The sequence below is a fragment of the Equus caballus genome, chromosome 12 (assembly GCF_041296265.1).
Source record: "Equus caballus isolate H_3958 breed thoroughbred chromosome 12, TB-T2T, whole genome shotgun sequence".
In the NCBI taxonomy this organism is placed as follows: Eukaryota; Metazoa; Chordata; class Mammalia; order Perissodactyla; family Equidae; genus Equus; species Equus caballus.
This window is the reverse complement of record NC_091695.1, coordinates 47,549,589-47,563,830: the sequence shown is the minus strand read 5'-3', so window position 1 is coordinate 47,563,830 and position 14,242 is coordinate 47,549,589. Positions and strand designations below refer to the sequence as shown.

Here is a 14,242-nt window from a genome sequence, read left to right as displayed (position 1 = left end):
CTGGAGGCTTCCATTGGTATCTCATCCAATCCCTACAAGTTGGAAATAAGGCCACAGGGACCCGAGATAGGCAGGGGCATGCCCACAGTCACACCGCAAGGGGAAGCAGGACCCCAGGCTGCGGCTTGCAGGACCGAGCCCCTCCCTTGCCTACCTCCCCAGAGCTCCTGGCTGTGGGCAGCCCCTGGAGGCCAGAGCTGCTGGGGAGATTCCTTCCCTGCTGGTCAGAACTCTGAATTTCTCTGGCCCAGTGCCTTCCCTTCCATCTGTCTAGGTCCTCGGATGGGTAAGGGTCTGCAGGCCACACGCACCCGTATGCTTTACTGGCTCTGAACAGCATTCTCCCCAGTGGGGTCATCTGTAGAGCTACTTCCGAAAAACGATCCTGAGCGGCTCTAGGGGGGCCACCTGGCCCATCACCTCCCCCATGGTGGGTGCTGATGTCCCTTCTCAGGCTGGTTCCTCTCACTCTGGCTCTGGTAAGAGACCTGAGGACAACCACCCTGCCCCGACCCCGCACAGACATAGATGCAGGTACCCATGTGGGGACAGGAGCCTTTGGCCCTGTCTGCAGGCCTGCTGGAGCTTGCCTTGGGAAGCCCCATGCTCATCAGTCCTGTTCTGACTGTGGACGCCCTCCCCCAGGGAGCTGCTGGCTGCTCGTCGCCCACGCCCGGGGTGTTCTTAGGGGCTGCGCCTGCAGGTGGCACGGCCCCTGCAGTGGCCCTGCTTGGCCAGCAGAGGAGGGTGCCTGCCCGCTCAGCAGCCTTGGCCTCTGGCAGGTGCACTCCTGCGAGCAGACTGAGCCAGACAGCGGGCGCTGAGGTCAGAGGGACTGGGCAGGTTTTATTTTGGGTATCGGCGACCTCCCCCTCAGGTCGCCAGGCCCGTGCTGCGGCCGGACGGCATTGAGCGGGCACTGCTGGACAGGCCACCGGCTGCCGAGGGCCTGTGGCAGGTAATCCACACTCGCCAGGCTGGGCCGGGAGGAGAGGGGTCAGGGCAGGGGCTCCCCTGGGGGTTGGAGGGGGCCTGGAGATCTGGGGTGGAGGCAAGGGATGGGGTGTGCGGTGGGAGACTGAGCTCATCCCCAGTAAGAGTTTGAGAACTGACTGTGCAGGGCCTCGGCCAGGGGCCCACGGCAGGGGGTGGGCTTCAGAAGTTGGCAAAGCTGAGCAGAGCTGGGGAGCAGGGAGGAGGCAGTGAGAGGGAGCCCCCCCACCCAGCGTCTTGGCTCCAGCTCTCTCAGGGGTGGTGGGGGAGGGCAGGGGTCTCTTGATCTGGGTTCTGGCCCCAGTGTGCGTGGTTGGGGGTGGTGGGGCCCAAGGGACCTTGAACATCTTCTAGGAGCCCTGAGCTGACCTGGGCGTCCATGCTGGTTCCAGCCTGAGCTCCCAGTCGGCCCAGCTTCTCAGGCTTGGGCTCTGCCAGGCCCGAGATAGAAGCTGCTGACACAGCGCTTGGGGGATGAGCCTTTCCCAGCCCCCATGGCTGCCGCCCCACACGCCTGGGGTGCTTCTGCGTGATCTATAGTCACCGGTTTGCTCTGTCTCCTGTGTGCGGGGCTGGCATTCAGTACCCAGGGCAGGGTAACAAGGGGGTGTCAGATGGGGCCTCTCAGGCAGGCAGGACAGATGGCAGAGGGACAGTGCCTGGGCATCCCCAGCCAGGTACCCCTTGGGTAGGGGCCCCTTTGAGCCTCTCAATCTTGCGGTGGGCAGGCCCTGACCCCCCAGGCGCTGAGAGGCAGGGGCTCGCTATGGCAGTGGGCGTCAGTAATATCCAGAGGAGACAGACCCTGTGTCCTTGTCCCCAAAGCCAGGCCAGGGTGCTGAAGATCCGAGAGGGGCTGGGTCCATCAGGGAAGCATGGCTGGCTGCCTCCTGTTCTGTCCTGCCCCACTGCCTCTTGCCCCTCAATGCTGTCCACTCTGGTCCCAGCTCACTACCCAGCCCTGGACTTTGCAGCTGCTTCTGCCTGCTGCCCTCGGCTAATGTCCCATCTAGCTGGGTGGGAAGGGAGAGAGCACCGTGTCCCCTGGAGGATGTTCCCTAGCTGGCAGAGCACAGCCCCGGACGCTGCCTCAGAGGTGGGCGTGGGTGAGGACAGGTGGCCATGGCTTTGTTGAGTTTTAACACTTCTGAGCTGTCCACACTTACTCTGTCCTGTGGGAGACAGGCAGATTTGACCATGAAGACTTCAGAAAATGGAGGCTCCGAGTAGAGCCGGGCCTAGAATGCCAAGGGTCCAGGGGGCCTGCTCTTCAAAGGCTCCCCAGGCACTGAGGGCAGCAGTGCTCAATGTCAGACCTGAGGGCAGGAGCAGGGAGTGGGGGAGGGCTCGGGAGGATGGCCCGGCTCTGTCTCCCGCTTCACACTCCGTCCATTCACCCACCCATTCATTTTCATACATCCGTCCTCAAATTACTACTTTCCTCCCTCCCTCCCATCATCCATCCATCCATGCATCCATCTACCCACTCACGTATCCACCCACCCATCCAACCATCTACCCACTGTCTTGTGCAGCACGCGTTTATCTGACCGCCTCTACTTCTCTTCTCCTGTCTCCTCTCTGTACAACTGTGTTTCTGCACATCTATCTCGCATCGCTTCTGTAGATCCACCCATCCACCCATACATCTATTCTTTATCTATCCATCCCTCAATGACTCATTCGCTTGTCTGTGTATACATCAGTCCATCCACCTGCCCAACCATCCATCAGTTCATACATCCACCCGTTCCCTCCCTCCCTCTATCCATTCATCATCCCCCCGTCTGTCATTCATCCATCCATCCCTCCATCCATCATCCACCCATCCACCCATCCACCCATTCTTTGTCTATCCATCCATCCATCCATCCATCCATCCATCCTTCACTCATCTGTCTACCCACTAAATGTTCACTCAGCACCTCCTGGGTGCTGGGATGGGGGATGACACCAAGGTGGGTCTTGTTCTCAGGGGATGCACAGTCTAGGGGTACAGACCAGAAGTGCACAGTGGTTTGGGTGCTGTAAAGTTTTTATCAGGCCAGTCAAGGGAGGAAGCATCCTAGATGTCCTAGAAGAGGAGGATTGGACCCCACACAATGTGTATGCCCCAACTTAGGCCACTACACCTCAGACCCCAGAGTCTGACGCTGCAGAAGCCCATGGGACAGAACACAGAGTGTCCAGATCCGGAGCCAGAGGCCTGGGTCCCACCACTGTATGAGGGGGATGGCCTTTCCAACCTGGCTGGCCTGGCTCCCATGTCCCTCCCCCAGTTAGTGAGCACCAGAGAGTCAGCACATGGGGACACACGAGGAGCTTTATTGCACAAAATGGATTGGTCTGCAAGCAGGGGGCAGAGAAGGATGTAGGGCCTAAGCATCCAGCTCAGGTGTCACTGGCTCTTGACCATGAGGTCCCCCACAGATGCCCTCTCTCTGCACAGGCTGCACCTTCCTTGGGAGTTCTTGGCTTCTCTGGGGGAGGGGGTCCCTTTAGCCAGCTGCCAGCCTGAGCTTATAAGAGGCAGAGCCAGGCTGGGGGGGGGCATGGTCAGACAGTGGGAGGGGAGAGAAGGTGGAGGGTCCAGGAGCAAAGAGGTTGTGGTGGTGGCGGGTGTTGGAGGGGCGTGGGCAGGCCAAGCAGGTGATGGAAGCAGCTTCTTCGGCAGGCCAGGGTGGGCATCCGGCTGGACTCTCCCCTGGGAGCACGGAGGGAGCTCAGCCTGCACTGCAGCGGCAGGAAAGCTGAAACACAGGCACGGTGGGGAGTGTGACGCTGCAGTGCCAGGAAGGCCACAGCCCTGCTGCCCTCCACACCCCCTCCCACCACCGGGAGCAGCCTCCACCCTCCAGCAGCCGGAACCCTGTGTCGGCCTCCACCTGGGAAGCCTGCTAAACGACCTGAGCTCTGCTTGGGACCCGAGGTGGAGGGAGTGCCGTCCATCACCTGTTTGCCTGCTAGCCTGGCAGGCCCCCGCAGGTAGATCTGTGGTTTCTGGACCCCCAGAGGTGGGCAGCACCTGAGTGTGAGCCCCCAGCAGATCTCTTGGCCCCTCCCTAGGCAGAACTGCTCCTGCCTGACAGAGCTGGCCCCAGGGGCAGCAGCCCCCAGGCCTGCCTCCTCCCCTAAACCGGCTGGCCTCTGGCTTGGCCCAGACGCCATTTGTCAACGTCCTTGCAAGCACGTGGCGCCCAGAAACCAGGGCGGGTGGCTTGGCTGGGACCACCCCAGCCGAGATGTCTGTGGGAACATCCCATTTAGCATAGGTCAGCAAAAATTGCTCCCACCTCCCGGCAAATCTACCTCTGATGATGCGGCCTCTGCTTCCCTGAGCCTCTGGCCGCCACCCTCACCGCTGGCTTGCAGCGGACTCGCCTGCGGTCAGGCCGGCGACGGCGTGGCGCCCCTCGCCGTTAGCGGGCAGGCGCTCTTCCTGTCCCCGCGGGCGGCCCGCCCAGCACGTGCCTCCCGCTTGGAGCTTGCCTGTGGGTCTCCCAGCCCAGGCTGTGCACGCAGCGGTGCCTGGAGCCAAGTTCCAGCCCTCGTCCATCACCCGCCGAGCCACTCGGGCCCCTGTGGGCTCGTTCCCAAACCAGAGTGAGGTGGGGCCGCCTCACAGAGTTGCTGATGCAGACAGACCTGCCTAGAACGCACCTGGCAGGTGCTGAGTGCTTAGGAAACAGAGCCTCTGATGGTCAGGCTGTGCCCCTCTGGACCTTGGGTCCTCCTGCACAACAGGGGGACCATGTGCCCCCACAGGGAGGGGGAAGGGAAGTGAGGAGGGCTGACCTGATGGCTGCCCCTCTCCACCCCAGGGTGCAGCGATGCTCATCTCAGCTGCCTCCATGGCCCCTGAGGCTGTTGGCCCATGCCCCCAAGGCCCCCCTGGACCCCCACCGCCCCTCCTGCCCAAGCCGGGGAAGGACAACCTGCGTCTGCAGAAACTTCTGAGGAAGGCAGCCCGGAAGAAGATGACTGGGGGCGGGCCCCCTGCCCCGCTGGGGGCTTTCCGCATCTCCCTGTCCCCTGTGAGTGAGGCCAGCCACGACCAGGAGACCACAGCCCCGCAATCTGCCGAGGCCCCGCGCCCTGCCGAAGCCCGGCGCCCTGTCGAGGCCCCACGCCCTGCCGAGGCCCCACGCTCTGCCAAGGAGGCCCCACGCCCTGCTGAGGCCCCGCGCGTGGTGGCTGCACTACCCCGCACCCCCCACACCCCCGTCATCCACCACGTGGTGTCCCCCCTTCAGAAATCCACATTCTCCTTCAGCCTCACCCAGCGCAGGAGCCTGGCCACTCACTTTAAGGCCACGAGTCCCCAGCTGGTAACTCCGGCCCCAGAACCCACGCGGTCCCCCAGTGGCTTCGCCCAAGTCTTGGCTCCTGCAGTGGGGGCTACCCACGTCAGCCAGGTGCACATTCGGCTGACGCCGTCCCCACAGGCTGGGATCTCTGAGCACCCCCAGACAGCCCTGGATGGGGGGCCTGGGAGCCAGGACCAAGACACAACATTGTGCCTTCCTGGGGCCCAGCCCGTGATCCCAGTAGCCCATATCCGCCCACTGCCCACTGGGGCCCAGACTGCCAGTCCCTGGCCTGAGATGTCCCCGGTGCCCAGGCCACCACCTGGCTTCCAGGCCTCAGTGCCCAGAGAAGTCAGCACCCGGGTTGTGGTGCCCATAGCCCCCACCTACCACTCTCCAGGACTCTCGCCTTACAGGCCAGCCTCTGTGGCCCCTGATGCTGAGTGCACGGAGGAGCCCCCAACGACTGGCCCTACTGCAGTGCCTGAGCAGGTCTCCAGCCCCCACCGGGCCTCGTCCCCGACTCCACCATCAGGTCCCCACCCGTGCCCTGTCCCCAAAGTCGCACCCAAGCCTCAGCTCAGCGGCTGGATACGCCTCAAGAAGCAGCTGATGGAGGAGCCCCCATTCCCGGGGCCGGAGCCGGGCCCAGAGCGTGCGGAGCAGGAGGTGACCGTCCCCGCCAGCCCAGCACCCCGGCCTCCTGTCTCCCGGGCCTCCAGGATGTGGGATGCAGTGCTGTACCGCATGTCGGTGGCCGAGTCCCGTGGCAGCCCGGCAGGGCCCAGGGACGGGGCGTGCACCCTGGCCGGCCTCAGCCGCCTACCCTTCCTCTGTCGGCCTCGCTTCAATGCCCGGAAGCTGCAGGAGGTGGCCACCAGGCCCCCTCCCAAGAGCCACCCTGTCCTGGAGTTGAGCCCCCAGCCCAGGAACTTCAACAGGACGGCGGCAGGCTGGAGGCTGCAGTGAATGGCTGGGGCAGCCCCAGGGCCCAGGACCATGGGGGTGAATACAAGAGGGACTGACGGTCTAGCTGGGAAGCTGTGGCCACTGAAGAGGGCACCAGGGCCAGATGGGGGCTGAGGGAACCTGGGGGTGCTGGGGTGCCAGGAGGGGCAGGTTGGCTGGATGGGGGCGTGAAGGTCCGTGATGGGAGGTGGGATGAGGCTGGGAGCAGGTGGGGTTGAGGAGGAGGCGTGCCTCGGTGGTGTGGAGGGGTCTGCAGGCGGTAGAGTGTGGGGGCTTTCGGGGTGAAGCCTCTGGTGAGATGGGAAGCACCTAAGTCTGTATGAGGCAGGGGGTTGGGTTGACTTGCAGGGCTGGGCCGGCCTGAGTCTCGCACGGGGCGGAGGGCAAGGAGGTACAGGGAGGCGGCAGCAGCCCGCAGTCTGCACGGAGCACCTGCCCGGGTCTCTGGGGAAGCCTGGAGCCCCCGAGGGCTGCAGGTGGTGAGCAGGGAGGGCTGGACTCAGCCCAAGGGTGCTCTGCTCAGTGAACTCAGAGGCTGGACAGGACGGGGGGATTCTGGGGCCGGGCTTTGCGGTCCCCCTCCCTTCTACCGTGAGAGATTCTGGGGATGGGTTTACAATTGCTCTGTGGAGCCAGAGGGGTCAGGGTGATCCAGTCACCCGCACTGTTAGCTGCATCCCGATGATAGAGCCCTGACAGATGTGGGGAGCTGAGCCCCAGGCTCGGTGGAAGCCGGCCCTGCACCCCTGTCCCTTTAGCTGCCCATCTCTGCTTCCCCACCTGGGGCCAGAGCTTGAGGGGTGCTCGCTGCTGGGAGAGAGAGGGGCAGGGCCTCAGCATCAGTCAGGACCGGGCTTCAATGGCTGGATGGGGCCTATCCTCAGACCTGGGGCTCGGAGAACAGCCCAGCAGAGTGGTTGAGGAGGGGCTACAGCCCAGCTAGGGGCGGTGAATGGGACCTCAGGCCTCATGCTGCTTTGGGGGCCGCTAGGCTGCAATGAGCTGGGGTCTGACTCAGGGCAAGTGCCAAGGCTCTGATGGGGGCCGGTTGCAATGGGAGAGGATCCGGAAGGACCTGGGGAAAACTCTAGCCCCAGCTCCTGGGAGCTGGACTCAGGAGGGGGAACAGCAGTCGGTAGGGGCCAGGATGTCACGGGTGCTATAAATGGATCCTGGGACCCAGGCCACTAATAAAAGTGTGTCTAACCATAGCAGCAGGTCATCCTTCTGACTCTTTGCCAGGTGATGGGAGGGCGGTAGAAAGTGAAGCGGTCCCCCCAGGGGCAGGAGGGTAAGACCAAGGTTCTAGTCCCTTTCAGACCCTCAGTTTACCACCAGGCGGGGACCCCAGCTCCTGGGGCTCCATCCCGTCCACTTCTTCCAACATAAGCCCTGCAGGGGCCATGACGACCTCACTGCCTAATGAGCCCAGTCGGGACATTGTGGCCCCCACAGAGGGAGGTTTGAGCTTCCCCATGGAGAATGGCTGAGCAGGGTGCAGCCGGGAAAGTGACCAAATGTTCGCGTCCTGTGTAAGATGGGGGTGACGGGCGAGAGTCTGCAGGGGGCTGGGAGGCCCAGTGGGGTCTGGGTTCTGGCTGACTCTGGGGCTGGGCATTTGGCCCTCGGAGGCTGCCCTGACAGCTGGTGACACGGACAAGCAGGCCTGCCACATTCCCAGAACAGCACATTTCATGCACAGCAAATCATGCTCCGGCCGCTGCCCTGGACTCACCGAGAAGGGCGGCCTAGGGTGCCGAGCCTTCGTCTACAAGCACCTTCTCATATTTCCCGTGTCCGGTGGCCACAAACTTGTACCTCTTCCCAGACGGGGTGCTCTGTTGGGGAAGGAGACCGAGAGCAAAGGTGAGAGCCGCAGTAGGGAGATGGCGCTGCCTCTGGGAAGCCCTCCCAGATGCACTGAAGACAAGCCCCTCTTGGCTCTCACCTGCCGGACCCTCCCTCCCCTCATCAGCCTATTTAGACCCTACCTTAACTGTCGACGACGTCTTGGAGCCACCTGTCTGCTCCCAGAGGCTTTTCTTGCTCATGTCTCCAGCTACAATATCCTGGGGGAAGAAGGAAGGACACATCACAGGTACAGACCCCTGACCGGGCTCTCAGAGCCCTGGGCCCTTCTCTCCTGCCTGGTCAGGGGCCCAAGGCCTGCCCACCCGCCTCCTTGTGGGACAGCCCAGGGGAAGAGGCAGGAAAGGAAGGTGGCCCTGTCCACCTTCACTTACCCAACCAGCCTTCTGCACACAGCTTTCCACCCCTGGGCAGCCTGGCGACCCCAGCTCCCTCAGATGCCCCACTGCTGTCTGCTCAGACTTCAGCCTTGATGGTCTCCCCCTTCCTTACTGAGGAGGGGGTCCTACCTTGCAGGAGGGGGCCTTGGCGGCGGACTGAGCCTGCACCTCTCCCGTCTCCCACCGGCTCTTAGTACTCGCCACGGCCATACTGGGCAGCTCAATGGAGGGCTGGCGGGCTAGCTTGGGGGTCCGGCCAGCAGTCTGCAGAGGAGATAGAGCCCAGAACTGCTTTAGTGAACGGCCACATGGGCCATGTCAGAGAGGCGTGGTGAGACCCTCCAGCGCACGGGCAACATCCTCTGTATCTTCACATTTCCCTGGGAGTGCTGTCACAATGCAGGGCCCAAGCAAGGCACTCTGAAAAGATGCGCATTTCCCCGTTTGGTGTACTCGTGAAATCCCCTTGTTCTGGAGAGCACAGGTGATATGATGGGATACAAGACAGATGTGGGGCTATCCTCATGCTACCTATGGCATTAGGGCTGGAGGAGCATGGGTTGCACCGAAGGGAGTTGGTTGGATGGAAGAGTGATGGTTGTACGGAAGGGTATTGGTTAGATGGAAGGGTGTTGGTTGTATGGTGGGGAGTTGGTTGAATGGAGGGGCATTGGTTGTATGGAGGGGTATTGGTTGTATGGAGGATCATTGGTTGAATAGAATAGTGTTGGTTAAATGGAGGGGTGTTGATTAGATGGAGGGGAGTTGGTTGAATGGAAGAGTCTTGGTTGGAAGGAGAGACATTGGTTGGGTGGAGAAGCATTGGTTGGATAGAGGGGTGTTGGATGGAGGGACATTGATTGGATAGAGTGGTGTTTGTTGAATGGAGTGGTATTGGATGGATAAATGGACACTGGTTGGATGGAGGGCTGTTGGGGGGATTGAGGGGTGTTGGCTGGATGCAGGGACATTGGTTGGATGGAAGAATGTTTGTTGGATGGAGGGATATTGGCTGCAGGGAGGGATATTGGTTGCATGGAGGTTGTTTGTTGGATAGAGTAGTGTTGGTTGGATGAAGAAAGGTTGGTTGGATGGAAGAGGATTGGTTATATGAAAGAGTGTTGGTTGAATGGAGGGACATTGGTTGGATGAAGTGGTGTTGGCTGGGTGGAGGGGTGTTGATTGGATGGTGGTGTGTTGGTTGGATGGAGGGGTATTTGTTGAATGGAGGAGTGTTGGTTGAATGGAAGGACATTGTTTGGATGGAGTGGTGGTGGTTGAATGGAAGGGTGATGGTTGGATAGAGGAGTGTTGGTTGGATAGAGAGGTGTTGGTTGGATGGAATGGTGTTGATTGGATGGCAGGACATTGGTTGGGTGGAGGGACATTGGTTGGATGGAATGGTATTGGTTGGATAGAGTGGTGCTGATTGGACGATGGAGTGATGGTTGGATGGAGCAATATGAATTAGATGGAGGAGTATCAGTTGGATCGAAGAGTGTAGGTTGGATGAGGCGTTGGTTAGATGGAGGGACGTTGGTTGGATAGAGAAATGGGTGCATGAATGGAGGAGGGATCCAGTAGAAGAGGAGGAGTCTGATCATACCTCGATGGCCTGGGTGTACTGCTCCAGCCGCTCATCAATCTTGGAGATGGGCAGGGCTGGCTGGGACTTCTTCACACTGTTACTGAAGGACAGGAGAAGGGTCATGACTCATGCCCCCTCACTCAGCTTCTATATCCCACTCTGAGGCCCTGCCAGAGTTCTCTCAGGCCCCCGGATCTCAGCCCCTGGGCCCCTCTCTTTCAACCCCTCTTGGAGAACCCAATGTCCCAGGCTGGAAAGCAGTCAGACATACCTCTTCTTGATGGAGCGGTTCAGGGACTCGGTTCTGTCACTGAGCTGTGGAAGGTGGGCAGAGCCGTGAGGCTTCAGAGCCAGAGCAAGGCCCGCTCTCTATCCCCAAGCCACTCCCATCCACCAATCCAACCACCCATTGGTTTCTTTCTCAAAGATTTGCTGAGAGCAGGGCAGAGGGGATAGCGGAGAGCAGGAGCGGACGTGTGGCTGCCTCTCCGGGGCTGTCATTTGCCCAGGAGTCTGGGAGAGAGGAAAAGGAGGCAGGCTTGGGGGCTTGACCTACTTTGATGCTGGGGCTCAGGGGAGGTGAGCCCTGTTCGGTCGTCTCCTCCAGGACCAAGGGGCTGGGTGCCCTGGGCTGCTGACATTTCTGGTGCTGGGAACAGAATATGAGGTTATGGGACTGGATGACCACCACCTGCTTTGCATCTCTCTTGCCCTCTGCCCTGCCCCCGCCCCACCCCCGGGAGCTCCTTCCCCTCCCTGGGCCTCAGGTCCTCTCCGGCCCTGACATGCTCAAGTTCTGGAATTGTCAGCAACAGGGACTGATGAGTCCAGGGAGTTGTCACCCATCACTCAGGGTCACCAAGCCCCACCATCCTCTGAATGTGGGAGCTACAAAGTCTACGGGTAGAGGGAGCTGGCTCCCTCTGGGCTGGTCCCATGAGGCTCAGAGAGCATGCAGGCAGCAGAGACAGACCCAGCCCAGGGGTCGGAGTGTGCCCTGACCCCAAGGGGAGCCCCTGTCACCTGCTCCTCTGCCTCCTCAGCCTCTGCCAGGCCCTGGCTGGTCCCCTCTGGGCCTCTGGGCTCTGTCTCGTCCTGGGGCTCTGACCCATGGCTCAGACGCAACTCCTCCAGGCTGACCCCAGCTGGGCTCAGCTTGTCACCATCCTCGTTCCCGGGACCATGCTGGTGGGGCCTGCAGGCAGGAAGAGGGAGGCAATCAGATTGAATGCTATCTGATTGCTTGGTTCAAGTCCCTTCCCGTTTCCAAACCTCAGTTTCCCCATCTGTAAGAGGGGGGTGGTCACACCAGTTGAGTGGCAAGGAAGCCCGAGACCCCAGCTTGTTTGGGGAAATGGGCCTAAGGACCTCAGAGCCGGCCCTCTGTCCCTGGGCCCCCTTGGAGAACAGTGCCCACTGCTCCATCGCTGCTGGGCAGGCCTCTCTTGACTGAAGGGCACCCTCCCGCTGAGGGTAGACCCTGTCCCCAGGCTCTCTGCACGAGCCCCAGCCTCGTGTCCTGCTTGTCCCTGTCCTCTGTGGGCAGCCTGCTCCTGCCCTGCTCTGCGTGGGGGCAAGTGGGAGTGAGGTGGGGTCTGTTGGGGAGGTTTGGGGGCTGGTCAGCTGGAGGACAGGCAAGGGCAGGGTCACAGCTAGGACCACATCTCCCAGGAGAGGGGCTGACCGCGGTGGCACTGGGGAGGGGAGGCCAGCCTGCTGGCAGCTGCGTGGCTCTGCATTTGAGTGGGACCGAACCTGGAGAAGAGGATGGGAAATTCTCGCATTTTCCATGATTTCAGGCCTCTTGGTGTTTGTGCCAGCCAAGACCCAGACCCACCACCCAAGGTGGGCCGGGGTCTGAGCCAGCGGCAGACACACAGAGGCCCATTCAGCTGCTAGGGTGCGGGCCAGGCAGGTGCGGGGGGCAGGGAGGGGGCCGGCTCTGAGGATCAGTCCGGCAAGATTCAGCCGAAGAGCGTAAGTGCCCCCTGCTGTTGGACAGTGGGGCCTGCAGCCGGCTGAGGAGGAAGGAGCAGCGGCCGGTGGGGCTGAGCCCACCCATGTCAACCCCAGCCCCAGCTCAGAAATGCAGACTGTGCCCTGACTCCCAAAGGCAGATGGGGAAACTGAGGCTCGGAGAGGGTAGTTAGTGGGCAGAGGGCTAAGCCAGGACCAGGCCCCAGCTAGGCAGCTGGCTCCTGGGGTGTGGGAGCCTGCTTGTGGGATGGAAAAGCGATGGTTAAACAAGAGGAGGGGTCTGAGTGAGAGCTCAATGCTGCTTCGGGGTCTCGAAGGGGCTGAGAAGTGGCCCAGAGAGGGGAGAGACTCAAGTCTGGTGACAATTGAGGCAAAGAGCTCCTGAGCAGAGCGAGAACCCTGACTACAGTGGGCCCTGGGACACAGCCTGCAGGGTCCTGAGAGCAGCTCAGACCCCTGACTTGGGGTGGGTGAGGCTCTGGGAGCAGCCCCCCATCCCTGGGCCCCCCGGGTGCTTTGGCTCCCACCCCACCCGGGTTCAGACCGGCAAACACGTCTGCACATCTGGAAAGCTTGTCCCCCCAAGGCCGGCTCGAAGGCCGCACATCTGGAAATACCTGCTCCCCTCCGTGGGAATGGAGATCAGCCAGCCCCGAGGGAGGAAGGGAGGGCGGGTGGCGGGGGCGCAGAGCCTCCATTACGTAAGTGGGCTGCAGATGTGTGCTGATGTGGCAACACCCCGGCCTGAGGCCACAGCTGGGCTGGATGGGGCCCAGGGGCCCAGGGGAGCCCAGGAATGAGATTTCCTCCCCGCCCTCCCACAGCCCCTTCCCCGACCGCCATGCCGTCTTGCCCTCTTCCTCTCTTCTCCCCTCTCACAGCCACGGGGACATTTGGAGGGGCTGGCTGGGAAGGGGACCCCCACTTGCCTGTCCTCCTCCTGCTCCCCCTCCGGACTCTCAGCCCGAGGGGGCGCCCCGCCATCCACAGGCTCCCCAGCTCCGGAGTGCTGCTGCCGCTGCTCCGGCTTCTGCGACCAATCACCGAAACCCTCATCCTCGTCCAGTTCGGGGGCCTCGGAGGGCTTCAGGCTGAGGCTGGAAGAGCAGCTCAGGGGGCTCAGGACTGGGCACCCCCGCACCTCCTCCCCTCTCAGACCCTGGGCTTCAAGTGGCAGCACCCCATGGCTGGGCTGAGTCTCCCCATTGTCAGAGAATCCTTGAGGACAGCACTATGTCCCTCCATGGCCTGGAGGAGCCTGAGGCCAAGGTTGTGTCTCACACCATTAAGCCAGGGCTCCCCTGTCAGTCTAGGGCTCCCCGAGAGCCGGACTGTGCCTCCCCCGTCAGTCTAGGGCTCCCCGAGAGCCGGACTGTGCCTCCCCCGTCAGTCTAGGGCTCCCCGAGAGCCGGGCTGTGCCTCCCCCGTCAGTCTAGGGCTCCCCGAGAGCCGGGCTGTGCCTCCCCCGTCAGTCTAGGGCTCCCCGAGAGTTGGGCTGTGCCTCCCCCGTCAGTCTAGGGCTCCCCGAGAGCCGGGCTGTGCCTCCCCCGTCAGTCTAGGGCTCCCCGAGAGCCGGGCTGTGCCTCCCCCGTCAGTCTAGGGCTCCCCGAGAGCCGGGCTGTGCCTCCCCCGTCAGTCTAGGGCTCCCCGAGAGCCGGGCTGTGCCTCCCCCGTCAGTCTAGGGCTCCCCGAGAGCCGGGCTGTGCCTCCCCCGTCAGTCTAGGGCTCCCCGAGAGCCGGGCTGTGCCTCCCCCGTCAGTCTAGGGCTCCCCGAGAGCCGGGCTGTGCCTCCCCCGTCAGTCTAGGGCTCCCCGAGAGCCGGGCTGTGCCTCCCCCGTCAGTCTAGGGCTCCCCGAGAGCCGGGCTGTGCCTCCCCCGTCAGTCTAGGGCTCCCCGAGAGCCGGGCTGTGCCTCCCCCGTCAGTCTAGGGCTCCCCGAGAGCCGGGCTGTGCCTCCCCCGTCAGTCTAGGGCTCCCCGAGAGCCGGGCTGTGCCTCCCCCGTCAGTCTAGAGCTCCCCGAGAGCCGGGCTGTGCCTCCCCCGTCAGTCTAGAGCTCCCCGAGAGCCGGGCTGTGCCTCCCCCATCAGTCTAGGGCTCCCCGAGAGTTGGGCTGTGCCTCCCCCATCAGTCTAGGGCTCCCCAAGAGCTGGGCTGTGCCT

At 62.4% G+C, this 14,242-nt stretch overlaps 2 protein-coding genes across 9 annotated transcripts in view; one reads left to right on the top strand and one right to left on the bottom strand.

The window, feature by feature from the left end:
- Positions 1–784: 784 nt before the first annotated feature.
- On the top strand, positions 785–7,480 carry PRR33 (proline rich 33). 2 transcript variants are annotated; one of them, XM_023654672.2, is made up of 2 exons: positions 785–958; positions 4,815–7,480. In XM_023654672.2, the coding sequence occupies exon 2, from the start codon at positions 4,824–4,826 to the stop codon at positions 6,267–6,269; it is 1,446 nt and encodes a 481-aa protein (XP_023510440.1). In that variant the 5' UTR covers positions 785–958; positions 4,815–4,823; the 3' UTR covers positions 6,270–7,480. The 2 variants fall into 2 exon arrangements, with proteins under 2 accessions (XP_023510440.1, XP_023510438.1); XM_023654670.2 differs by lacking the exon at positions 785–958 and adding an exon at positions 3,743–3,978.
- The window catches only part of LSP1 (lymphocyte specific protein 1), a 48,174-nt gene continuing 37,230 nt past the window's right edge, over positions 3,299–14,242 (bottom strand). For 5 of the 7 annotated variants that reach the window (XM_070229028.1, XM_023654673.2, XM_023654674.2 and 2 more), the window contains 9 exons: positions 13,013–13,180; positions 11,130–11,301; positions 10,663–10,755; positions 10,378–10,421; positions 10,125–10,206; positions 8,648–8,782; positions 8,261–8,338; positions 8,005–8,107; positions 3,299–3,743 (listed from right to left, as the gene is read on the bottom strand). In XM_070229028.1, the coding sequence (XP_070085129.1) occupies positions 8,018–8,107; positions 8,261–8,338; positions 8,648–8,782; positions 10,125–10,206; positions 10,378–10,421; positions 10,663–10,755; positions 11,130–11,301; positions 13,013–13,180 (862 nt within the window). In that variant the 3' untranslated portion in view covers positions 3,299–3,743; positions 8,005–8,017. The remainder of the gene's footprint in view (positions 3,744–8,004; positions 8,108–8,260; positions 8,339–8,647; positions 8,783–10,124; positions 10,207–10,377; positions 10,422–10,662; positions 10,756–11,129; positions 11,302–13,012; positions 13,181–14,242) is intronic. The other 2 variants (XM_023654676.2, XM_070229029.1) reach the window with 1 other exon arrangement.

Bases quoted from the DNA above. Each gene is read 5' to 3' on its own strand.
- PRR33 (XM_023654672.2), top strand. From the start codon at position 4,824: ATGCTCATCTCAGCTGCCTCCATGGCCCCTGAGGCTGTTGGCCCATGC.